Source organism: Hippopotamus amphibius, chromosome 17, assembly GCF_030028045.1.
Source record: "Hippopotamus amphibius kiboko isolate mHipAmp2 chromosome 17, mHipAmp2.hap2, whole genome shotgun sequence".
Taxonomy (NCBI): domain Eukaryota; kingdom Metazoa; phylum Chordata; class Mammalia; order Artiodactyla; family Hippopotamidae; genus Hippopotamus; species Hippopotamus amphibius.
In genome coordinates, this window is record NC_080202.1 from 38,567,924 (window position 1) to 38,591,725 (window position 23,802).

At 36.1% G+C, this 23,802-nt stretch overlaps 1 protein-coding gene across 2 annotated transcripts; it reads right to left on the reverse strand.

The window, feature by feature from the left end:
* Positions 1 to 486: 486 nt before the first annotated feature.
* Positions 487 to 21,867, reverse strand: FBXO47 (F-box protein 47). 2 transcript variants are annotated; one of them, XM_057716754.1, is made up of 11 exons: positions 21,742 to 21,867; positions 19,332 to 19,533; positions 18,733 to 18,903; positions 15,498 to 15,574; positions 13,576 to 13,653; positions 11,857 to 11,965; positions 6,861 to 7,037; positions 5,580 to 5,726; positions 4,754 to 4,896; positions 1,261 to 1,420; positions 487 to 599 (listed from the first exon to the last, which is right to left on the reverse strand). In XM_057716754.1, the coding sequence occupies exons 2-11, from the start codon at positions 19,510 to 19,512 to the stop codon at positions 487 to 489; spliced, it is 1,356 nt and encodes a 451-aa protein (XP_057572737.1). In that variant the 5' UTR covers positions 19,513 to 19,533; positions 21,742 to 21,867. The 2 variants fall into 2 exon arrangements, with proteins under 2 accessions (XP_057572737.1, XP_057572736.1); XM_057716753.1 differs by lacking the exon at positions 21,742 to 21,867 and having other exon boundaries at positions 19,332 to 19,556.
* Positions 21,868 to 23,802: the final 1,935 nt, after the last annotated feature.

A 23,802-nucleotide genomic window follows, 5' to 3' on the forward strand; every position in this document is an offset into this window, starting at 1 on the left:
AAGAAGGCGGTAAAAAAAATATCTGCACATTCCAAAACATCATACTGCAAACCTTCACAAAACATTCTAAGCTATGTCTACACAACCTAAGTAAAGTGAACAGACACGCAATATTTAGTGAATTTGGGTCTGCTCTAACTGTGTATCGGAATTTTCTCTTGCTTTGAAGACCCACACATACATGATGTCTGGCCCCAGATTCTCGAACACTAATGTTCCATTTAGTTTGGAATTAGTTTTACCAAAATCTAGAGCGGCACAGCTTGTTTTCTAGAGAAATATTAATACATTCTTGAGTTCGCCTGAAATTTTTATATTAATAATGGTGTAAGCAGTTGCTTCTAAAATTTTATGCAGCTTTTGAATTCTTAGGTTACTTAGGTGATAAAAATTCCCATGGATGCTATTCTTTGAGTATTGAAGAGTAGCATTCTTCTAATCATTAGTTCAGTGAGGTATTCTCTAAATGAGAAGCTTTCTGAGTATTTAGGCAGAGAGATTGTTCATGGTCAAACACAGGACCTCCTTATAGAAGTTAGCCTGAGCATGCACAAGATAGAACAAATTCAAAAAGCTTCTGTCGTCTTCATCACCGTCTCCTATATGCCATACACAGGAATAGACAGTAGGGAAAAGAAAATGACAATTAAGTTTCTAAATATATGATTTATTTGAAACATAAGATGTTCCAATTTCCCTAATAATATGTAACAGAAGACTAGTTAGTGATTTTTCCCTAAATCAGACGTTAACCATTGAAATCATGGAGTTATATTAAGAGCACTGAATTAGAAATCAGAAGAAAAAGATGCTAGTCCATGCTTTATTGCTTCTAACTTCATGACCTTGGGCAAATCAGCTAATTTCTCTAAGCCTTAGTTTTCTCATCTGTAAAATAGGGTTAACTGTCATGTTGGGCACCTAATAAAACTATAAAATAATATATGTGTAAACTATATAAATAAGGAATATTATGATGATTATGATAGCTGGTTAAGTTAGCAAGTTAAAATTTGTTACAGTGCAGAACTGAAATTAGTCCCTTTCAGAGCAGACTCTTCAACTTTATGTCTTCCATCAAAACAGTACCAGATTTTAAGAGTGACAAAACCAGGAACTTATATCTCATGGAAAACAAACAATGTCTGATTTTTCTATTCTTAACTTAGAAATAAAAGTCTACACAGGATTATCTGTATCTTAAGGGGAGACTAGAATGCGTTTTACTCACACCTGTGCACCATCTACATGCACACTCACCAGACATAAATGATTGTAGCATTTCCATGATAACACATGTAAATGTATTTGCCACACTCTGCAGGAAGTTACTTCTTTCCACTGGAGAGCTAAAGACTTTACAGACTTTTTGCATCATTTTAACTGCCCAATCCATGCGGTATAGTTCTTTCTCACATACCTGATTGAGACATACAAAGCATTATGGTAAATCTTCACGTGAAGAAAGGTGTAGAATTTGGAAATGGTTATCAACAATGACAGTTTATGATTTTTCATAATTTTATACATAACATCAAGTTGAGTCTATAAATGGGAAATGCTCTTATATTTAATACTCCTTTGCTTTCAAATGGTACAAATTTAGTGGGGAAAAGTGTGAAGTAAATAAAAGCCTGGTTCAAGATTATCATAGAATATTATTTATTAATGTAAGAAATAATATTGAAAACAATTATTAAATATATGAAAAATAAGGCTCCTGCACATTCATTCATTCAATTAGTATTTACTGAGCACACGCTGAGAGCTGGGGATACAATGGTAAGGCATAAGGCCAGGGCCTCTATTTTCAAGGCGTCCAATGAGGGTAACAGACAAACGGCAATTTCAACAGGCAAAAGAACCCTACGAACATCAACTTTCCACCTTGAGAGTTGCAGGGAGTATTTCTCTATTATTTAAAAGATAGATAAAGTGAAGATTACATGTTTATAGCTAAAACTGACTGAGGGACTTCCCTGGTGGTCCAGTGGTTAAGAATCCACCTTCCAAAGCAGGGGACGGGGGTTCAATCCTGGCTGAGGAACTGGGATCCCACATGCCACAGGACAACGAAGCCCACATCACAACTACTGACCCCTGTGCACTCTAGAGCTCACACACCACAACTAGAAAGCACGTGTGCCACAACTCCTGAGCTTGTGTAATCTAGAGCCCATGCACCACAACTAGAGAGGAGCCCACATGGTGCAATGAAGAGCCCACATGCCACAATGAAGAACCCATGTGCTGCAACTAAGACCCAACCCAGCCAAAAATAAATAAATAAAATAAAATAAAGCTGACTGAAAGGAAAAGATTTATTTACTAACATCCTAAATGGTCAAAAATATACAGCATGAAAATAAACTATACAGTAGTGTAACTAAATAATGTTAATCTGACAAGAAATATTTATTGACTACTTATTATGTGTAAAGCACTATACAAGGCACTGCGAAAGAAATAAGTGGCAAAGTCCTGGATTTCAAAGCGCTTGCAATCTATTTTGGGAGATGATTTACCCCGCACATACAGTGGCTTTAGAACACCACTGGTAAATGAAAATAATGAGAAGACAAAACTGAGACAATTTAGAGAAAATTAATGATCAGAGTTGAGATGTTAATCAGAGAAGGCTTTCTAAAGAAGGCTTCTCCACCCCTAGCGGCTTCCTCTTCATTCCTTTAACTATAGTGTGGCCAAAGTCACCTTACAAAAACATAAAACTGACCACATCTCCCTGCTTCCTAAAACTTGTCAGCAGTGTGGCTCCTATGATTCAAGCTCCACAGAATGGTCTACAAGGCCCTTCCTTACATAGACTCTCCCTATCGAAACTCACCACCTCCTCTTCTGCACAATTTTCCCTTCAGAAATAATACTTAAAAAAAAAAAAGAAAGAAAAGAAATAATACTGAGGGACTTCTTAGGTGGCGCAGTGGTTAAGAATCTGCCTGTCAATTCAGGAGACACAGGTTCGATCCCTGCTCCAGGAAGATCCAACATGTCATGGAGCAACTAAGCCCATGCGCCACAACTATTGAGCCTGCTCTGTAGAGCCCATGAGCCACAACTATTGAGCCTGTGTGCCGCAACTACTGAAGCCCACACGCCTAGAGCCTGTGCTCCGCAACAAGAGGAGCCCGCACACCACAACAAAGAGTAGCCCCTGCTTGCCACAACTAGACAGAGCCCGTGTATAGCAACAAAGACCCAACACAGCCAATCAATCAATCAATCTATATATATATATATAAAATAATAATACTGAACTGCTTATAGTTCCCTGATAATAGCCATGCAGTTCTTTTTTTAAAAAAAAATTTTATTTATTTATTTAATTTATTTATTGGCTGTGTTGGGTCTTCGTTGCTGCACACGGGCTTTCTCCAGTTGCTGAGAGCAGGGGCTACTCTTCATTGTGGTGTGCAGGCTCCTTATTGTAGTGGCTTCTCTTGTCACAGGCTGTAGGCACGTGGGCTTCAGTAGTTGTGGTGCACGGGCTCAATAGCTGTGGCTCACGGACCCTAGAGCACAGGCTCAATAGTTGTGGCACACAGGCTTAGTTGCTCTGTGGCATCTTCCCAGGGCAGGGCTCGTACCTACATCCCCTGCATTGGCAGGCAGATTCTTACTCACTGTGCCACCTAGGAAGTCCAGCCATGCAGTTCTAATTCTCTCTTTCCTGTTTTTTTCTGAGGGCATCTGCTTATTAAAATAAATATTTACATTTAGAATACAGTTAATTTAGTAGCTTTCTTCATATTTTCACGTTTTAAAGAGCCACAGAGGTTTCATTCATGTTTTAAGCAGTTGAGTTGGTAAAGATGTCCATTTTGTAGAAAATAGATTACTTTCAATTATTCCTCACAACAGCCAACTGAAGATTATTCCATTGCTTTTGAAGCAGTGGTTGGGCTGGCTTCAAATAAATGAGATTTCTATGCAACACATGCAGGTACATGCTTGAATAATCTAACCCCTCTGTCTGGTGAACACTTCCTATTCATTTAAAACACTTACATCTACTAGGATTGGGGAAGCCCTCTCTGTATTCTACACCCACCCAATATTGGCTCTTCTCTGATACCTCTGTATCTTTTTTTACATATTTTTGCATTTATCACACTGAATTTATTTATATATACTTTGATATCATTTAAAAAACTGTAAGCAGCTTTTGGTCAGGAATTCGTCCTATTAATTTCCACATCCTAAAATCTCTCGCAGTGTACGGCTCGTAGTAAACACTCAATTTGTGTTAAATGAATGAATATTAAATATATTTTTAAATGTTTTTCTTTTGAAAAACATTTTAACTATATAAAAGTGAAGGAGTAATACTATGAATCCCTAATATCCATTCCCTAGCTTCAACAATTACTAATCTTGTTTCACTTCTACCACCACTCACTTCCACATTCTCTCCCTGTTGCCCAGTAATTATCCTGAAGTAAATCACAAAGGATGCTTAATTTTTTTAAATGGAATTTAAGAAAAAAAGAAAGAATATAACTTGGCAGAGCTGTGTAATGACAATCCAGATATGAAGTAGGGAGAGGTTAATATAAGGAATGATTCCAAATATGATAGTTTATTACATAAATTTTAAAAATTTAAAGTATATACAAAAATATATACTTAAATACTTATTCTTTCAAAATGTTTTATACATATTTCAGTTCCTTCAGGTCAGCTCCCTGGTAGGTCAACTAAGCAACTTGCTAGAAAAAATTTATTTTTTACTTACCAAAGCCAAAAAGACTATCAGCCTTGCCAGCTCAATGGCCCGTCCATTCACAGCTTTACTCGCCATGAAAGTGAAACAGATGTTGTTCCCACTTAGGACTAGGAGACGTGCATTATTCTCTAGAAGCCACTCATGGGGAACCACTTTTATTAAAGAAAGAACAGTTACTTAATGAGAAATTACACAATAGCTATAGTAAACATCATTAAATACATGCAATATTACATTACTTTATGGGAAATACAATTAGTGCCGAGGGGGAATCTCAGAAAAAATGCTTTAGTTTTCCAATTACAACATTCAGCCGGGGACGGAGATTATTGCCAAGTCACAGCAACTCTCACAAATGTACTAGTAATATAGTCAAAGCATTTCTTCTACACATAGGTCAGCAGACAAGGTGGTATAATCCTGCGTAAAGAAAGAAATCTTGTAAACTTTAGACTCTATGGGATTAGGCAGGAATGGGAAGCATTGTTTCACCTCTCTTGTACCAACAGGAGAGGGCTTTCTTCTTACCCAACATTAGGAGGTGTTTCTAAGAACTTGCAAAATGGGAATAATTAAGCCAATTAAATTATGAAGCTTTCAAATAATACTAGCAATAAATACATTTTTATAAAATTGGCAAGTAAAATTGAAGGAAAGTGAGTTGATTATACGCATTCTCTTCAAACATAAAGCCAAACTTTAAATATTTTAGAGCATTTAGTGATTTCCAATAGGCAACTCATTTGTTACCTATAGACTTGTCCTTACAATTTTGTAAATGTATTCTAATAACAAATTTCTATTACTGTATGTGGTAAATACTTTTTTTTTTTACCTGATAGTTCATCTACAAGACTGATAACATTGTCTGTTGTCCATTCTTTGGTGCCTGTGTCATATAGCAATTTAATAGCGTCAGCCAAACCTTTCAGACTGGATTCATCTGCAGGTCCTTCTATCATTTTCTGCCAAGCCACCTGTCCTGGATGATAATTGAAACAAAAGCTAGGCTATGACAGAATAGTTGGTTTTGTGATAAAGACTACATGGATTGTTTAAAAAGGAAATTGGATTGTATAATGGAATCCATTACTTATATATGATACTTTCATTTTAACTTTCATAATGAAAGGTCAATTCTGATAACAGTATAAATTTTAATGTCTCTGACTGATTGATGAAGCACAGCAACAATAGCTAAATGAGGTAAAGAAAAGGTAGTTTCACCAAGCAAAACACTGTTTCTGGTTCAAAGATAATGCTACCCCATAATAGAAATTAAAATAAACAATTGACATAACTTACTAAAATGAAATAAAACCTAGTGATAGCCTTCCAAAAAGAGAGCGTGCTATATTTGAGAATCTTCCAGATATTTATATCAAAACAGAGTAATTCAGTCAATTTTTTATTATTTACCTGTGACCAATTCTCTTTGTGAATTACACACACAAACAAAATTTGATCCCAGATTGGCTTCCTGCTGCTATTCAACATACTTTAAACTGGTTAACTCCTGACATAGGGCAGTGTGAACTATAGAAATATATGCTAATTTTAACATTTATTCAAGCAAAACTTAATTAGAAAGGCCAAAAAATTGCAAAAAATCATATTATGCACTCCAAATTAAGTAAAACGTCAATTCTGACTACCATGTTGCTTCACTTGCACTATTAGTCCCCTCCAGCAATAAACATAATCTTGAGTTAAGATAATGTTTAAAAATGAAATGCAGGGAATTCCTTGGTGGTCCAGTGGTTAGGACTCTGTGCTCTTACTGCCATGGGCCCGGGTTTGATCCCTGGTTGGGGAACTAAAAACTCACAAGCTATGCAACATGGCCTATAAAAATATATATATATATAATGAAATGCAGCCATTTTGGGTAAATCAGAGATGATGAGAACATATTTGGAAATAGCCTGCAGCAGAACAATTTCTGTCTTGATGCTTAAGTTATGTACAAGTTAATGTAGTATACATTTATGAAGTCATAAAACACAGTTTAGTTATTAAGAATGGTGAAACTAAGCAGGTACAAAAAGATATGCTTTCTAAAGTAAAAGTAATTAATCAATTTTGTAACATACATCTCTAAGAAACGGATGCTCACCATCTTGAGAAGCTATTGGTCCAAAGATGATATATAGTAATCTTGCCTGATTCACCATTGGCCATGGCTTTAATATACACGTCAACCAAAATGCAGAATCACTTCTATGGGTCCAATGATCAAGCAGAACGTTCCTACAGAACAGTCTGATCCTTAACTCCAGTTTTCGAGAACTTCCTATGAAGACAAAAGAATTGTAAACTATTCTTTCCAGAAAGACTGATATGCACACTGGATAGGTCAAAGACATACATCATTAAATGCTTTGTACTGAGAGTGTTACTTTGTTTTACTCCGTAAAAATTTTAGATTCTTGAGGAACTACTCTTTTAAATAACTTTATTGGGATATAACTTACATCCCAGAAAGTTTACCAATTTAAAGTGTACAATTCAATCTTTTTTTAGTATATTCACAAATTCAGCCATCACCAAGTCAATTTTAGAACATCTTGATTACCTCAAAAAGAAACGCTGCTCCTTTAGCCATCACTCTCCTATCCCTCTGTCCTTTACCACTCCAGCACTAAGCACTACCTTCTATCTCTGTAGATTTTCCTATTCTGAACTTTCATATGAATGAAGTCACATAGTAGGTGGTCTTTTGTGACTGGCTTCTTTCCTTAGCATGTGTTCAAGGTACACCCATGTTATGGCAAGTATCAATACTTCATTCCTTTTTATGGTCAAATAATATTCCATTGTATAGATATACCACACTTTGTTTATCTATTCACCCATTGATGGATATTTGGATTGTCTCCACCTTTTGGCTATTATGAATAATGTTGCTATTAACATTCATGTACAAGTTTCTATACGGACATATGTTTTCATTTCTCTTAAGGATATACCTAGGAATGGGATTGTTGAATCATATGGTAACTCTATATTTAATCATTTGAATAACTGCCAGATTGTTTTCCAAAGTGACTGCGCCATTTGTCATTCCCACCAGCAATGCATGAGGGTTCCAATTTCCCCACATTCTCACCAACACTTGTTATCTGACTTCTCAGTTCTAGCCATGATAGTGGGTATGAAGTGGTATCTAATGGCTTTTTTTAAACAGCTTTATTGAAATATATATAATTTACATACCATATAACTTACCCATTTAGTGTATATAATTCAATAGTTTTTGATATATTACATTATTTTCTTAAATTGTGGTAAAATATATATAATACAAAATTTGCTATTTTAATCATTTTTAAAGTATAAAATTCAGTGGCATCAATTGCAGTCACAGGGACTTCCCTGGTGGTCCAGCGGGTAGAACTCTGCGCTCCCAATGCAGGGGGCCCAGGTTTGATTCCTGGTCGGGGAACTAGATCCTGCATGCATGCTGCAAATAAGAGTTCACATGCTGCAACTAAGACCCAGCACAGCTTAAATAAATAAATAAATAAATTTAAAAAATTACAGTCACAGTGTTGTTCAACCATCAACACTGCCTTACTCTAAAACATTTCCTCACCTCAAAAAGAAACTCTGTAACCATTAAGCATGAACTCTCCATTCCCCATGTCCCCCAGATCCTGGTAACCTCTAATCTACTTTATGAATTTTTATGAATTTGCCTGTTCTAGATACCTCACATAAGTGGAATCACACAATATTTGTCCTTTTGTGTCTGACTTATTTCACTTAGCATATATTTTCAAAGTTCATCCATGTTGTGGCCTGTATCAAAACTTCACCCCTTTTTATGACTGAATACTATTCCATTGCATGCATATGCCACATTTTGTCTATTCATTCCCCTATTGATGAACATGAGTTGTTTGCAGTTTTTGGCTACTGAAAATAATGCTTTGGTGCACCCTGGTGTACAAGTATTTGTCTAAGTACCTGCTCTCGATTTCCTTAGTTATGTACATAGGTGTGCAACTGCTGAGTCATATGATAACTCTAGCTGTTTGAGGAATGGCCAAACTGTTTTCCATGGTGGTGGCATCATTTTACATTTTATATTTTTTTTCCATTTATGTTCTACTTACTTGTAGATAAGACAAGTGTAAATGGAAAGTCTACCAATGCGCTGAGGCCAGATGTAAGTATCTCCTGATGTGTTAAGACAAGTAACACAGAAGTTTAGAGGAGAGAGATTATTGTGTTTCTGGCAAGATCAGAAAAGGCTTTGCAGAGGAAGTCAGGTAAATGGCTGTTAAAGGGTGGAAAGGAGAGATAGTATTTCAGGAAAAAGAGAGAATGAATAAAAAGTATGAGGCAGAAGTGTGTAAGAGGTGTCTGAGATACAGTGAGTAGAGCAATATGCCTATGTCAAACTGATACAGAGAGTAGTGGGTAATAATTTTGAAAAAGTAGGCTAGGCTTAGAATGTGAAGGCCAGTATAAGCAGTTTGGGCTTTATTTTGAAGATATCAGGGAGCTAATAAAACTTTTTGATCAAGAGTAGGACATGATAAATTAATTTGGTTATTGTTTCCTTGGGCTTCTGTGTCTGCCTTAGAAAAAAAAATCTGCCATGATTTCTTTCATGCTGACAGAAAAGCAGAGATGCTGTAACAAACACTGTGCACTGATCACCTAGTGTTGTCAAATCTTTATTTTTTTGCTATATTTGCTTCAGATTTTTAAAAATAAACACAACATTACTGATACAGTTCAAACTTCTTGTGTATCAGTCCCAATCCCCTTCTTCCCTGGAGGTAATCACCATCTTGAAATGGGTTTTGTCCCTCCTGTATTAGTCAGCATTCTCTAGAGAACAAAACTAACAGAATGTGTATACATACATAGAGAAGGATTTATTTTGAGGAATTTGCTCATGAGGATTGTGGAAGCTTGGCAAGTCCATAATCTGCAGGGTAGGGTGGCAGGCCACAGACAAGGGACGAGTTCTAATTCAAGTCCAAAGGCAGTCTGCTGGTAGAATTCTTCCTTGTTTGGGGAGGGCAGTCTTTTTCTATTAAGGCCTTCAAGTGATTGGATGAGGCCCACTCACATTATGGAGGATAATCTGCTTTACTCAAAGTTTACTGAGTTAAATGTTAATCTTGTCTAAAAAATTTCAAAGAAACGTCTAGAATAATGTTTGACCAAATATCTGGGTATGGTGGCCTACCCAAGTTGACACTCAAAATTAACTATTATACCTCCCAACTATGTTCTTATATTTTTTTACATATGTATATAACCATAAAGGATACATAGAATTATTTTACATGTTTTTAATATGTATATAAATGGTATCATATTTTTTGGGGGGGTGTCATATTAAAAGTATTGTCTGGTAACCTTTTTTCCTCAAATTACATATATATTTTTAAATTAATTAGTTAATTTTAATTTTTGGCTGCGTTGGGTCTTTGTTGCTGCACATGGGCTTTCTCTAGTTCTGGCGAGCGGAGGCTACACTTTCATTGCGGTGCATGGGCTCCTCATTGCAGTGGCTTCTCTTCTTGCGGAGCACCAGCTGTAGGTACGTGGGCTCAATAGTTGTGGCCTGGGGGCTCTAGCGTGTAGGCTCAGTAGTTGCGGCCCATGGGCTTAGCTGCTCCGGAGCATGTGGTATCTTCCTGGAGCAGGGATCGAACCCATGTTCCCTGCGTTGGCAGGTGGATTCTTCTTTTTTTTTTTATATATATAAATTTATTTATTTATTTATTTTATTGGCTGTGTTGGGTCTTTTTTGCTGTGCGCGGGCTTTCTTTTTAGTTGCGGTGAGTGGGGGCTACTCTTCGTTGTGGTGCACGGGCTGCTCATTGCCGTGGCTTCTCCTGGGGCGGAGCACAGGCTCTAGGCTCGTGGGCTTCAGTAGTTACAGCACATGGGCTCAATAGTTGTGGCTCATGGGCTCTAAAGCACAGGCTCCATAGTTGTGGCGCACGGGCTTAGTGGCTCTGCGGCATGTGGGATCTTCCTGGAGCAGGGATCAAACCGGTGTCCCCTGCATTGGCAGGCGGATTCTCAACCACTGCGCCACCTGGGAAGTTCCTCAAATTATATTTTGAGATTTATCCATATGAATACACATGGCTCTAGTTAATTCATTTTAACTACTAACGGTTTTAATTGTATAAATACGCCACAATTCATTTATCCATTCTTCTGACAACAGGCATTACATTGTTTGCAGCTTTCTCTGGTTACATGCTGCAATGCTCATTCTTATACATGTCTCCTTGTGCATGCTGTGGGAGTTTCTCAGAGTGAAACTGCTAAATTGTATGGTTCTTTATCATTTTTTTTGGCTGAGCCGTGTGTTATGCAGGATCTTAGTTCCCTGACCAGGGATCAAACCTGTGCCCCCTGCAGTGGAAGTGCAGAATCCTAACCACTGGACTGCCAGGGAAGTCCCTCTTATGATTTTTTTTTTTTTTAATTGACTGTGTTGGGTCTTTTTTGCTGTGTGCGGGCTTTCTTTTTTTTAGTTGCGGTGAGTGGGGGCTACTCTTCATTGTGGTGCGCAGGCTCCTCATTGCCATGGCTTCTCTTGTTGTGGAGCACGGGGCTCTCGGTGCGTGGGCTTCAGTAGTTGCAGCACATGGGCTCAATAGTTGTGGCTCACGGGCTCTAAAGCACAGGCTCAGTAGTTGTGGTGCACGGGTTTAGTTGCTCCGCGGCATGTGGGATCTTCCTGGAGCAGGGATTGAACCCGTGTCCCCTGCACTGGCAGGTGGATTCTCAACCACTGCGCCACCTAGGAAGCCCCCTCTTAAAATTTTTAAAATATGAACTATTTCAGGTATATATAAAGGTATAAAGAATACTATAATGAATACCTTTGTATCCTCCACCAGCTTAAGGAATAAAATAATATTGTTGAAGCCCTCTGAGCATTTCTCTTTCTCTAATCACAGGCCACTTTTGCCTCACAATCTGATTCAGAGTTTATCACTCCCTTACACGTCTTTGTCCTTTCACTACAAATAAATGCCACAATTTATTTTTTAATACAGTTTAGAACTATACTTTTTTTTTCTGTGTTAATCTCTGTATAACATTATCTCTGAATTTTAGTTCTTTACCTGGTTTGCTGCAGACAGCTATCTGCATCTTGCGAGAGAGATTAGTCAGCTCACATAAGAAGTTATAAACACGATGGCACTCGAATTCATCCCAGCCTGCTGTTAAGGTCTGAGGATGATAAAGGAAACATTGCAGACATTCAAACCATCAAAGCAAAACACAAGTCACTATTGCCTTATGACCATAACTGGCACAGCATAAAATTGAGGCAATATGCAATTTTTATCCACTATGGAACTGTTCAAATTTGTTGGAAATTTTGTATAAACAAAACCTAGAAATGCTCCAAAATCTAGTTTCTTTTTGTTTGCATAGGGAGTATCTTTTCAGAGAACTAAATGGTATTGAATCCTGAACTCTGATAGTTATGAGGAAAATAACAAATACCCAAACCCTAGAACAAAACTTTAGACATCTGACTCACAACCATACTGTGTCTTAGTTTTAGACTACAGTAGAACCCTATTGACACCCTCTAGCTATCCTTTTTGATATTGTTTACAAATGAAAATGACCTCAGTTTAATGTGACAATTATGAACATTTATTTAAGACATTTGGGTGTGAACCAAAAAAATTTTATTAGGACAAAATATAATAATTATCTTTGAGTAGACCAGAATGTATGGTTACACATACATGAAAAAAATTCAAATAGTATTCTACTATAAGTAGATTTTGAAAAAGTTGATTAATCATATCAATTTTTCTTAAAATAGTTGAACTAGATTTCAGTAGTTTAAAAATCAGTCTTATTCTCTCTGGAAGGACATACTAGAAATTGCTAACAGTGGTTACTTCTGTTGAAGGGAACTCTGTGAACAAGGAATAGGCCTGGGAGGAGGCTTACATTTCACTTCATACCATTTTGTACCTTTTGAACTTTATATGAATACATGTGCTCATATTATCTGTTCCAAAGAGGGAAAATAAAAAAAGCAAAAATCCATCTTGGAAGAGGGCTAGAAGGAGGGCCTATGCCCCTGGAAGCTGTACATGCAGATGGTGACTGGCTGGCAGGATGGGATGTAAGAAAGACTGCTGTAAGATTGTTGTAAACCTCATAAGGTCGCTGTAAGTTTTAAGTAAGTTAATACATGTAAACTACTTAGAACAGTGTAATATGTTCATAATATATTGAACAGCATTAATAATAATGTTATTATTATCTTCTTTGTTTATAATAAAAAAGTAGTAAAAAAGTTCTTAAAATCATACATTTGATTTCTTTCCCCCCCAGCTTTACTGAGATATAATTGATGTATACCACTGTATAAGTTAAAGACATATAACATAGTAATTTTATATATGTATATTTTGCAAAATGATTACCACAATAAGGTTAGTTATACCTATTTTTTTTCACACAGTTGATTTCTAAGATCATATCTTAAATAATCAGCCCAAGACTTAAAACTCATTACACAAACACCCTCTACCCTACAATATTTCTACTCATTACAATGGGCTGGAAACTTCAAGGACATTGGTATAGAACAAATAAATGTGAAACATTTCTTACCAGTGGGAAATCAAAGAACAACATCTGAGGTGGCAAACATGTTAGTAGATTAACACATTCTCAAATCTTTACAATGTTATTTTGTTTTCTTTTTAGATTATTATTACTTTTATTAACATATAGAAAGACAGATTATATGTTCTACTTGTTAACAGCTCAAAAAGAATTCCTTTTCTTCTTTCATTAAAAAAAAGTACCTGTAAAAACATGCCGTAACATGGTAATCCTAAACATTGCAATGGAGCTGCACAGCCATTAAATTTAAAACAGGAAACCTGTAAAGAGAACAACTATTAATTCCTCCTTTTCAGTGGAACTGTACAATGATTTGACATTCAAATTTAACAGAAATATGCAAGGATTGTTTTCAGTCTTAACTGAAAATAACATTAAATAAAACTTTAAATAACTGATTAGCATCATGTTATACAGGTGGGGATTAAGAAAGAAGTATAAAACAAAGTCTCTGCCTCAAGGAGCTCACAATTTACTTAGGATAATAAGATATATACACATGAAATTCATGTTATATTTCAGGTTAGAATATGTATAAATGCTAAAATGACCAAATAAACATATCAGACATGATGAAAGCAGGGGAAGGATAATTTTGAGAATGACTGAAAAAGCAGTGGTGGCACAGTGGATAAGACTCTGCCGTCCCAAATGCAGGAGGCCCAGGATCAATCCCTGGTCAGGGAACTAGATCCCACATGCATGCCACAACTAAGAAGCCTGCATGCTGCAACTAAGACCCAGCGCAACCAAATAAAAAAATAAATAAACGAATATTTAAAAAAAAACAAAGCTTATGAAGGATGTGAAACAAACAATGTCTTTAAGTGGGATTCAAATATAACGAATAGATAGTATCGGTAAGAGAAACAATAAAGGCAAAATGGTATAGGGGTAAAAATTTTAAATGTTCATTTGGAAAGAAAGATATTAGCAGCTTAATTAGGCTCAAAGTAGTAGGAACTAAGGTTGCACTGTCAAATACCACCTATGGACTTTGGACCTTATCATGATGAAACTGAACAGCCACTGAAAGATTTTTAAGCAAGAAAATTAATTTGATGACAGTGATTCAGCATATAGAATGTCTTGGGGAGTGAAGAAGTGAATGGCAGAAAGATCATCTCAGAAGCTGCTGCAGTAACATACATCTGAACTCAATGCAAACGATGACATGAAAAAAGCCAGTGGATCAGAAAGAGTTTTGCACACTATTGAGTGTAAAACTGAATCAGCAGTATTAGATGTATATTTGGGTTTATATAGTAAAACTCAATGTCTAACAGAGATTATGCCCAAACACATTGTTACACATTTTCAAGTCATAAATTATCATAAAAGGTTTGTCATTTTATATATTAAAAATACTTTTAATATATAAAAATACTTTTAATAAATTCAGGGACTTCCCTGGTGGTACAGTGGTTAAGAATCCACCTGCCAATGCAGGGGACACGGGTTCGATCCCTGCTCCAGGAAGATCCCACATGCCATGGAGCAACTAAACTCAGTGGTTGTGCACCACAACTACTGAACCCTGCTCGCCTAGAGCCCATGCTCCACAACAAGAGAAGCCACCGCAACGAGAAGCTCATGCACTGCGACGACGAGTAGCACCCGCTCACCACAACTAGAGAAAGCCCGTGTGCAGCAATGAAGACCCAAAGCAGCCAATAAATAAATAAATAAATAAATAAACCTTAAAAAGAAAACATATATATATATAAATAAATTTAAACAGTAAAATGTTAACATTTGGAAATTATTTTCATTTTAATAAAATATCTAAATCACCACTTTAAAACATCCTCAGAATTCCCACATGAGGTAAAAATACTTTTATTACTCTGATAAGCCTAATAAAGTTGAATGATGTACTTAGTTACACATAAAAATTATAATAAGTAAAATATTCCTATACTACATTTTGGTGTTTTATAATCTCTGAATACTTGGTAAAGTATCAGATTATCATCAATTTTTTAGTACTAATTCATGGAATTCTACTAATAAAAGATAGATTTTTAAATGAGTATAAGACATTAATAATAAAACATCTTACTGGAAATCAAGATTGTGAACTAATTCAGAAGTATGATCTTACTTCTGCGAGTATCTTGTGAATGTACTTTAGTCTTTCCTTTGTGGGTAGCAGCAATGTACATCTTTTAAATAGTAGACCTGAGAAAGTAAAGAGACATTTAAAAAATGACAGCAATGTAATTAACTTAAAAATCTCTATAACACAGCATAATGTTTTCTGAAAGTCAAGTATACCATAGTGGACTGTGAGTTGATAAGAGTTTTTAATAGGAAGTTTGGGAGGAAGGGTGCAAAACACTTATATATGCTATTTACCAAGTGATTCTGGTGTCCACCTAAGAGGCTACGGCATAAAATCTTACAAAAAATTGTGAAATTGATGCTACAGGACATATATGGGAAAGTATTTAGACTTAAAAAGATACAATAACCAAACACAAAACACAATAGGGAAACTCTATTCTCTTTATTCCACAGAAAACATATTCCAGTATCTCTTAAAATTAACCTCATGTCCAGAAAGGAAAATGTTTTAAGAGTTGCTAATGGAAAGAATGAGAAAAGAGATTTTGTATTGCTTTCTCCAAACACAAAAACTTAAAGTCGTTAAGTACTTAAAATTTCAGAGATTAGAAGTTGCTTTTTTCTCACAGAAAGTATCCAGTCTGGATGAAATATATATCTCTTCCTTCAAAGATATCCTTTTATGGGGCTTGCATGTTAAGAATGTATAGAATTTTGTGTTTAGATTTTTAAAAAAGAAAAAAAAAACTCTTCGATTTCCCAGTGAGATATGTAACTTGAACTACAGTGACAGGAAGTGTATGATTTGTTTCTTCTAACCTTAAGTGTTCTGTTTTCCTAAAATGGCAATACATTGTTAACATTCCTATAAGGGCAAATGTCCTCAAACTAAAAATAAGATATATAGTAGGAAAATATATCTCTGAATATCACGACTTTCTTCAGTTTTCATTTTCTCTGCATTTACTTTTCTACGTAATATAATAACTACTTTATATAATTCTGTAGAATCTATGGGAATTGAATTTATTTTTAGAAGTTATGTTTGGGCAACACATGACCAGAATTTTGTTTTAAACATAAACCCTCCTTATTTTTGTACATAAAAGACATTTTCAGTATTTGGTCTTCAGGCTGAGTTCTTTTCCTTTCATGTTTTGGCATCTAGTCCCACGGCATATCATAGCTGGGGAATTGTAAGCTATAATTATATGTTGGTTGCTTTTTCTACTGTAGAATGCCTATTTTTAAGGGTTTCAATTTACCATAAAAACCAATACTGGCTGACTTTTCTTTCTTTCTTTCTTTTTTTTTTTTTTTTTAACACAGGTGCTCTGCTATACCCTTTAGAGACAAACTTCTCTAATTTCTTCCCACTAAAATAAAGTCAGATGTAATGTTCTTTCCACACTGGCCATCTGCTCTGTTTTGTATGAAAGAAGCAAATTAAAATTTATAATCCTTAGAATGGAGAATTCTGAAAATGTTATTTTAATGTCAGAAAACAAGAACAGGTCAGATAGCAATGGCAACATGAGGAAATGGTAAGTACATCAAACATTTATCTAAAGAATCAGTCATAAGCTAGGTGTCTGCATGAAATTTAAATGGAAGGTTGAAATCATTACATGAATAAAACCATTTTTAAAAGCTAGTTTTTGGCATATATATACAATGGAATATTACTCAGCTCTAAAAAGGAATGAGATGGAGCTATATGTAATGAGGTGGATAGACCCAGAGTCTGTCATACAGAGTGAAGTAAGTCAGAAAGAGAAAGGCAAATATTGTATGCTAACTCATATATACGGAATCTAAAAATGGTACTGATGAACTCAGTGACAAGACAAGAACAAGGACGCAGATGCAGAGAATGGACTGGAGAACTCGAGGTTTGGGGGGGCGGGGGGTGAAGGGGAAGCTGACACGAAGTGAGAGAGTAGCATAGACATATATATACTACCAGCTGTAAAATAGATAGCCAGTGGGAAGTTGCTATATAACAAAGGGAGTTCAACTCGAGGATGGATGATGCTTTAGAGGACTGGGATGGGGAGGGTGGGGGGGAGTCGAGGGAGGGAGGGAATTCGGGGACATGTGTATAAAAACAGATGATTGAACTTGGTGTACCCCCCCCCCAAAAAAAGCTAGCTTTTAAGATAAATACACATTTGTATATTTAACTTAATTATCCACATAATTGTCTAAATGATTTTTGTTTGTTTATGCAAATGAACCTGGTCAGGGAGAAAAAATTCTTTCAAATTAAAATTAAAGAATAAGTTTTTCCCAAGTACGCTTCCTCTGAATCCAATGATGTTAAAAAAAGATATTTACAATGACAAGTAGCAAAAAAGTAATTGCCGTATTCTATTACAGGCTTCACTAAGCCTAATCATAAATACTGAAACCAATAACATTGTAACCAGATTACATACCTTTCATTTAGTCTTACTAAGTATACTTGTCAAACACACTTTGATGTAATTATACATCTATATAGTCTTATTTTGTTATCTTAAAGCTAGGCATCCTTGAGCTACTAAAAGGTAACATTCACTTACTTACTCTTCTTATGCCTTTATTTACATCTCAACATTACTCTGATATTCAGTTTTATTGCCATTTTTGGTTAATTATAAGTAGCTTCATAAGTAAACTGCTGTCATTAGTCAAGTCAAAATTAGAATTTTATTTCAGCACTCTTAGGGAGAATGAAATCAATGAAAAGACATAAATGATTACAAATCAAGGGAAGAAATTGTCCAGAATTTCCTTTGATAAGGTTAGTTTAATAACAGAATAATGATTTATTAGTAAATGTGTACAGTGCTTTAAAAAAAAAAAGAAAACCATTGTTTCTGATAAGAGAATAAGTGATTTTCCACAATTATATGCTTAAATTTCTCTTCAATTTTAAGAACTAGATTATGGTTGAAAAGGAAAAGAAGTATAGAGATAAAACTCATTAGATTCAAAGGAAGTAAAGCACAGAAAAATACATCAGTTTCCAATCCACCTAGACAATAAGCATAGGTGACATTGTATCCACATGAAATCACAAGGACTGACACTTTATATTAAAGTGCATTCTCTCATCTTTAAAGCTAAGTGTAAATGCTAAGGGAAAGTCCTCACACTGAAGAGTAAAAGCATCATAGATATAAGAAGTAGTCCATTTCCCACAGACCTTACAGAATTTTGTAATAAAATCCCCTTAATTAACTATAGTTCTTTACTTGTTACAGTTCTCATTACATTATATAAATTACCTAGAGATCTGTAGTGTTCCAGTATAATGGAGTCTTGTCTCCTGTTAGGCAGCTCAAGGTTATGAAAGTCCTGTAGTAAAAGTCTTTTGCTTCCTGATGAGGTTGAGATATAATTAATAATATGCTGGCTGACTGTTTTGGACACCATGCTTAGCATGCTGATATCCTTCACTATCAAAGGAAACATATATGTATACATATATATGAATGGCTTAAATACAAGAACATCACTATTAGCATCATCTATTAACTTATAGGTTAGCTCATTAATAATAATACCAAATAATAATAAAAATAAATAATAAAAGTGGGGGGGAAGGAAAACCTTAAAATTGTTTTAAATCTACTTCTCAACGAATTAGAAACATTGGGGATGTAACAGTCAAATTACATGTAATTATAATTGGAAGCATGCTTTAAAGAGCTTGAGTATCATATTTTCTTTGAGTACCACTTACCTAACAATGATGTAATTTTAAAAATAAACTTAATGGGAACTCCATTAACATTCTAGCAGGGCCTAAGATGACAAACTAGCTCTTGGGGAAAATAAAACATTCCAGTGCCCATGTAGCCTACTCCTAGTTCCCAAACCTCACCTGACAAATATCTTAAGATTATTTGGAATAATTCCAATGGCAAGGCTTTAAAATTTCCAAGTGTTGATAAGGGCTGAGAATCTGGGTCAAGGGTGTTGGAAAAATAGCTGGATCGACGATTACTACGTCTGTATTTCTGGTTGGGAATCAAAGTGAAACTGGTATTTACTCTAGATGCCATCCTTTTTCTTATCTCAGGAATCTATCCTAGTTAGAAAAACAAAGTACAAGAGACAAAGAGGAAAGGAAATTATAATGATGAAGAGCTGTTGTTTTTTTTAAATGCAGAAGTTCATACTCTGATGGGCAACAGCTGTCTTTACATATTTACAAAACTTTTAATGTGATGTCCAATTTATGGCGTCTCAACCAGTAGAGTCTATTTATTCATCTCAGCATAATATGAAATACTCAAAACTTTTCCCTTTTAGCCAAATATTTTAGATAGAGTTTTAGTAGAAAATGAGGTGTGTATTTGGATGAGATATATCCTAAGAAAAGAAACATGTAACATTTTTAAAAAGTAAAAGAGTTAACACACAAAAATAACAAATTCAATACATTCAATGTTTGTCAATTATGTTGCTTTTACAATCTTTACATTCTTAAAAAAATCAAAGTATTAATGTAGTATTACAAATTTGTAATAATGTTTTTCTATTTCTTTAAAACTGAGAACTGACATGGTTTTTTCACGATTACCAATTATGTGCAGTGAAATCAAAGTTTTGTAAAATTAATAAAGCTAGAATAAATAAATAATTGTTCCTTCAATTCCACTTCTGGTTAATAATAGTTACTAATAAGTCTTAGGAAGGGCCTACGCAACTTATTTCAAGATGAAATTTCCTAGAAGGAACTTTGTTAAAATTGATAACTTACTTATACTAAACAATAGTTCTTTTAAAAAATGTTATTCATCACACACGGTGACTTTGTGTCACTCCTCCTTCAATTCAGGAGTAATATATGTACATGCATACATATATATACATGTATATGTACATATGCATAACTATAACTCCAGTCTGAGGCTCTTTGTTTCTGAAGAAACAACTAAGACATCTCATCAAAGAGTTACAAACATATCTGACCACAATACATTTTGTCCTTTTGTCATACAATTGCTGAAAATCACATTGTTACTTATTCATCTAAAAGTTTACATGTCAATTTATATTAATTTAAAATCAGTTATATATTTGAAAATGTGGCCAAGAAATTTAGTGCTTAGCGAAAAGCATACTGTGAAACTCCTTTAAAACCATACCATACATAAGCGCTTTGCTTCAGCATTCAATGTGCATTGAATTTAGCAGATATTTTAAAATAATCATTTAAAGTACATAAGTAACGTGCATTGTCAAAATTTTACAAAATGCAGCAAAACAAAAAGAAGAAAATTAAATTCATTTGGTTTTTAACATTTAAAATTAAGCACTTTGGTCTATATCATTCCAGAATTTTACATATATATATTTCTGTTTTACAAAAAAAGAGAGAATCACTGATCACACTTTTGTAATCTGCTTTTTCAGTTTTAATTGTAATTAGAATTGTAATTTCTTTCCATGCCAACAGATATATTTCTACAAGTATATGTACTGATATTTTAAGGACTGCATGGGATTCCAACAAATGGAAGAATCTTAATTCAGTTAATCCGTAATATTGTTTTTAACTTTTCACAGTAAGGATTTTAAAGCATTTTCATTATAGTAAAATATACATCTGGCCTAGGATTTGTTCTGTTTCTCTACTTGGGTGGGGGCCTGTGGGCTCTTGAGAGACTCACTGACAATAGCCAGGGGACTTTAGTGTGTCAACCACACACTACATATATTTTTAAACCTCTTAGAGGATTAAAACACAATGACTCAAATTCTTCTAAAACTGAACTCTCCTCTTACAATTCTTCATTTTCCTCACGCAGACTTCAACGTTTTGGGCGAGATAGCAGGTTCTTCTGAAAACCCTAAACGTGTAATTCCAAATTATTTCTGGTTTCCTCTCAGCCCTCTAGAGAATGAGAATCACGAGCCCAAATAATCCTAATGAGATGATGTTTCAACGTCCTTGTTCCATCCCACTCATTTTTGCCCACGTGTGAAAGGCTTTGAGGGCCCTCTTGGATGAACCTCCCCGCCCTTTTCAGAGAAAACCGTCCAACAGCAATTCACTAGGATTTCTACTTTGTTTTAACCTAAGAAAATCCTTTGAAGAGACCCGCCCCCATTTGCTCGGGAATTAGCCCAAAACATCTCCAAAGAGGTAAACTAAGGTGGCCATAAAAGAGAAACTGGTCAACATAAGAGTCAAACCACACTGTGATTCATTTTTCACCTCCTTCAGCCCATGAAAAGATGAAACTATCTCCAGAAAATATTGGGGGGAAAAAAATCTCTTTTACCACAGATTTTGACAGTTTCCCGGCTAAAGGATCACAGGAAAATGGGACTTAGTCGCCTTGCCCCACCATCCTCAAAAAGAGAATATTTCCTCAAGGTTTTGCTGCCGGGAACAGCGAGGGCCCGGCTCCCGTCAGCTCCGGAGCTACGTTCCAGCTTCGCAGGCGCCCCCTTGGCCTGGAGAATATTTTAGAATCCTCCCAGGAGCCCCAGCGGGAAGGCGGCCCCGCCCCCTCATGAATAGCAAGAACCTCGGCTCCCATAGTGCCCTCCTCCCTCAGGAATATTTTAGAACTTTCCCAGGAGTCCCAGCGGGAAGGAGGCCCCGCCCCTTATAAATATTAAAAGCCCGGCGCCGCAGTGCCCTCCTACACAATGAATAATTAACGAGGATGAGCTCTAAGGAGTCCGAACCTAGGCCAAAGCCACCCTTTGCTTCAGGCTGATGACAGGAAGGGGTGGAGCCGTTAGAGACGGGGAGGGGAGGGTGCAAAACAAAGAGCCCCAACCTGGCGCACCACACAAATGCTCCAAACCGCTTCCTTTCCCTTTAACCTGGTTTTGAGCCAATTTTTAATTCCTCGCCCACCCCAAGAGAGTAAATTACAAGAGATTTCCTGAAAACTGTTGGGGAAAACCTCCAAACGTTCCTTTTTAAATCTATCTGGGTGCCTGGAATCAAAGGAGGATGAGTGCCTCCAGAATCTCAAGATGGAATCCAAGACAAATCTTGCTTACATGGCCCTCCGCCCTTGAAGATTAAGTTCTCATTCATTTATTCATTCAGTAGCTATTCATTGAAACCTGCTCTGGATCAGTCATTGGATAGGCCCTAAAGATACAACAGAGAACAAGATATATGTTCCCTGCCTTGATGGAGCTCATTAGTCTAATGGGAAATACAGAATAAAGAGACAAAGTAAACTAGAGATTGAGAGTAGTGTTGTGGAGGAAATAAGGCAATAGAAAATGAGAAAGTTGGGGGTAGGGTGTGCACCTACATTAGATGGACTGGTCAGAAAGGTCTCTTTCAGGAGGTTACATTTAATTTGAGAACTAATGGAGGAGAAGGAGCCAGTCAGGAGAAGGGCTGGGAGAAAAGGGTACAGCAGGAAAGATCTTGGTATGTTTTAGGCATTTGCAAGGCTGGCTGGTTGAGTTTAGTGAGCAATTAGGAGTGGCCTCATGGAGATGGTGGAGAAGGCAGCATAGATGGGGATGTGCAGCACTTTTTACAGAGGCCCTAAATGAGGGCCATTTTAGAACCCCTGAAGTCTCTCTATACTCCTGCTTTTGGGGACCCACTTCACATTATATCCAAGAAATTAATATGTACCCATATCCCTCAGTAAAATAAAATATATAAATAACTTCATAAAGGTTGAGATGAAATTTAGGATTAGTTGACATATATCATACAGACACAAACATTCATTAATTTTGACTTACAGTGTTTATTTGGAACCAGCTCCTTTCCCCCCCCCCCCCCCCCCCCCCCAGTCTCAAACATTTTTATTAGGTCTGCGACAAGGTCTCAGCCTCTAGGCAGTGGGCCATGAGTGCCTAATGGATACAAAGTTACGGAGTGATGAGAAGTTTAGATTTTATTCAAAGTGTCATGGAAAGTCATGGAGGATTAAGCAGAGAGTGATACAATCTGATTTACATCCACTTAAAGATTGCCCTGGCTTTTATGTGGAGAATGAATGAGGCGGGTTAGAGTAGAAGAAGTAAGATCTGTTAAGATGCTGTGCAGGGCTGGCCTTGGAGAGACAGGTTTGAGATATATTTTGGGGATAAAAGTAACTGAATTTGCTGATGGACTGGATATGGAAGAGAGGGAAAGGAAGGAGATAGGGATGATTCCCAGGCTTCTGACTTTAATAAGTGAGTGCATGTTGATCCCATTTACTGCGATATGCCAGCGGGGAGGAGTTTTTCCAGCAGAAAATCAAAAGTTTAATTTTGCAGGTGGTAAATTTGATATGTCTATGAGACATCCAAGGAATACGTCAAGGAGGCAGTTGAATTACATCTGGAGATTGGAGGAAAAAAAATCTGGG

Excerpts from the sequence above, each read along its gene's own strand:
- FBXO47 (XM_057716754.1), bottom strand. The coding sequence starts at position 19,512 with ATGGCATCTAGAGTAAATACCAGTTTCACTTTGATTCCCAACCAGAAA. Across the intron at positions 11,966-13,575 it reads GTTACGGCATGTTTTTACAG|ACCTTAACAGCAGGCTGGGA; the intron begins GTACTTTTTTTT and ends TATCATCCTCAG. Across the intron at positions 7,038-11,856 it reads AGCTGTCTGCAGCAAACCAG|GAAGTTCTCGAAAACTGGAG; the intron begins GTAAAGAACTAA and ends TTGTCTTCATAG.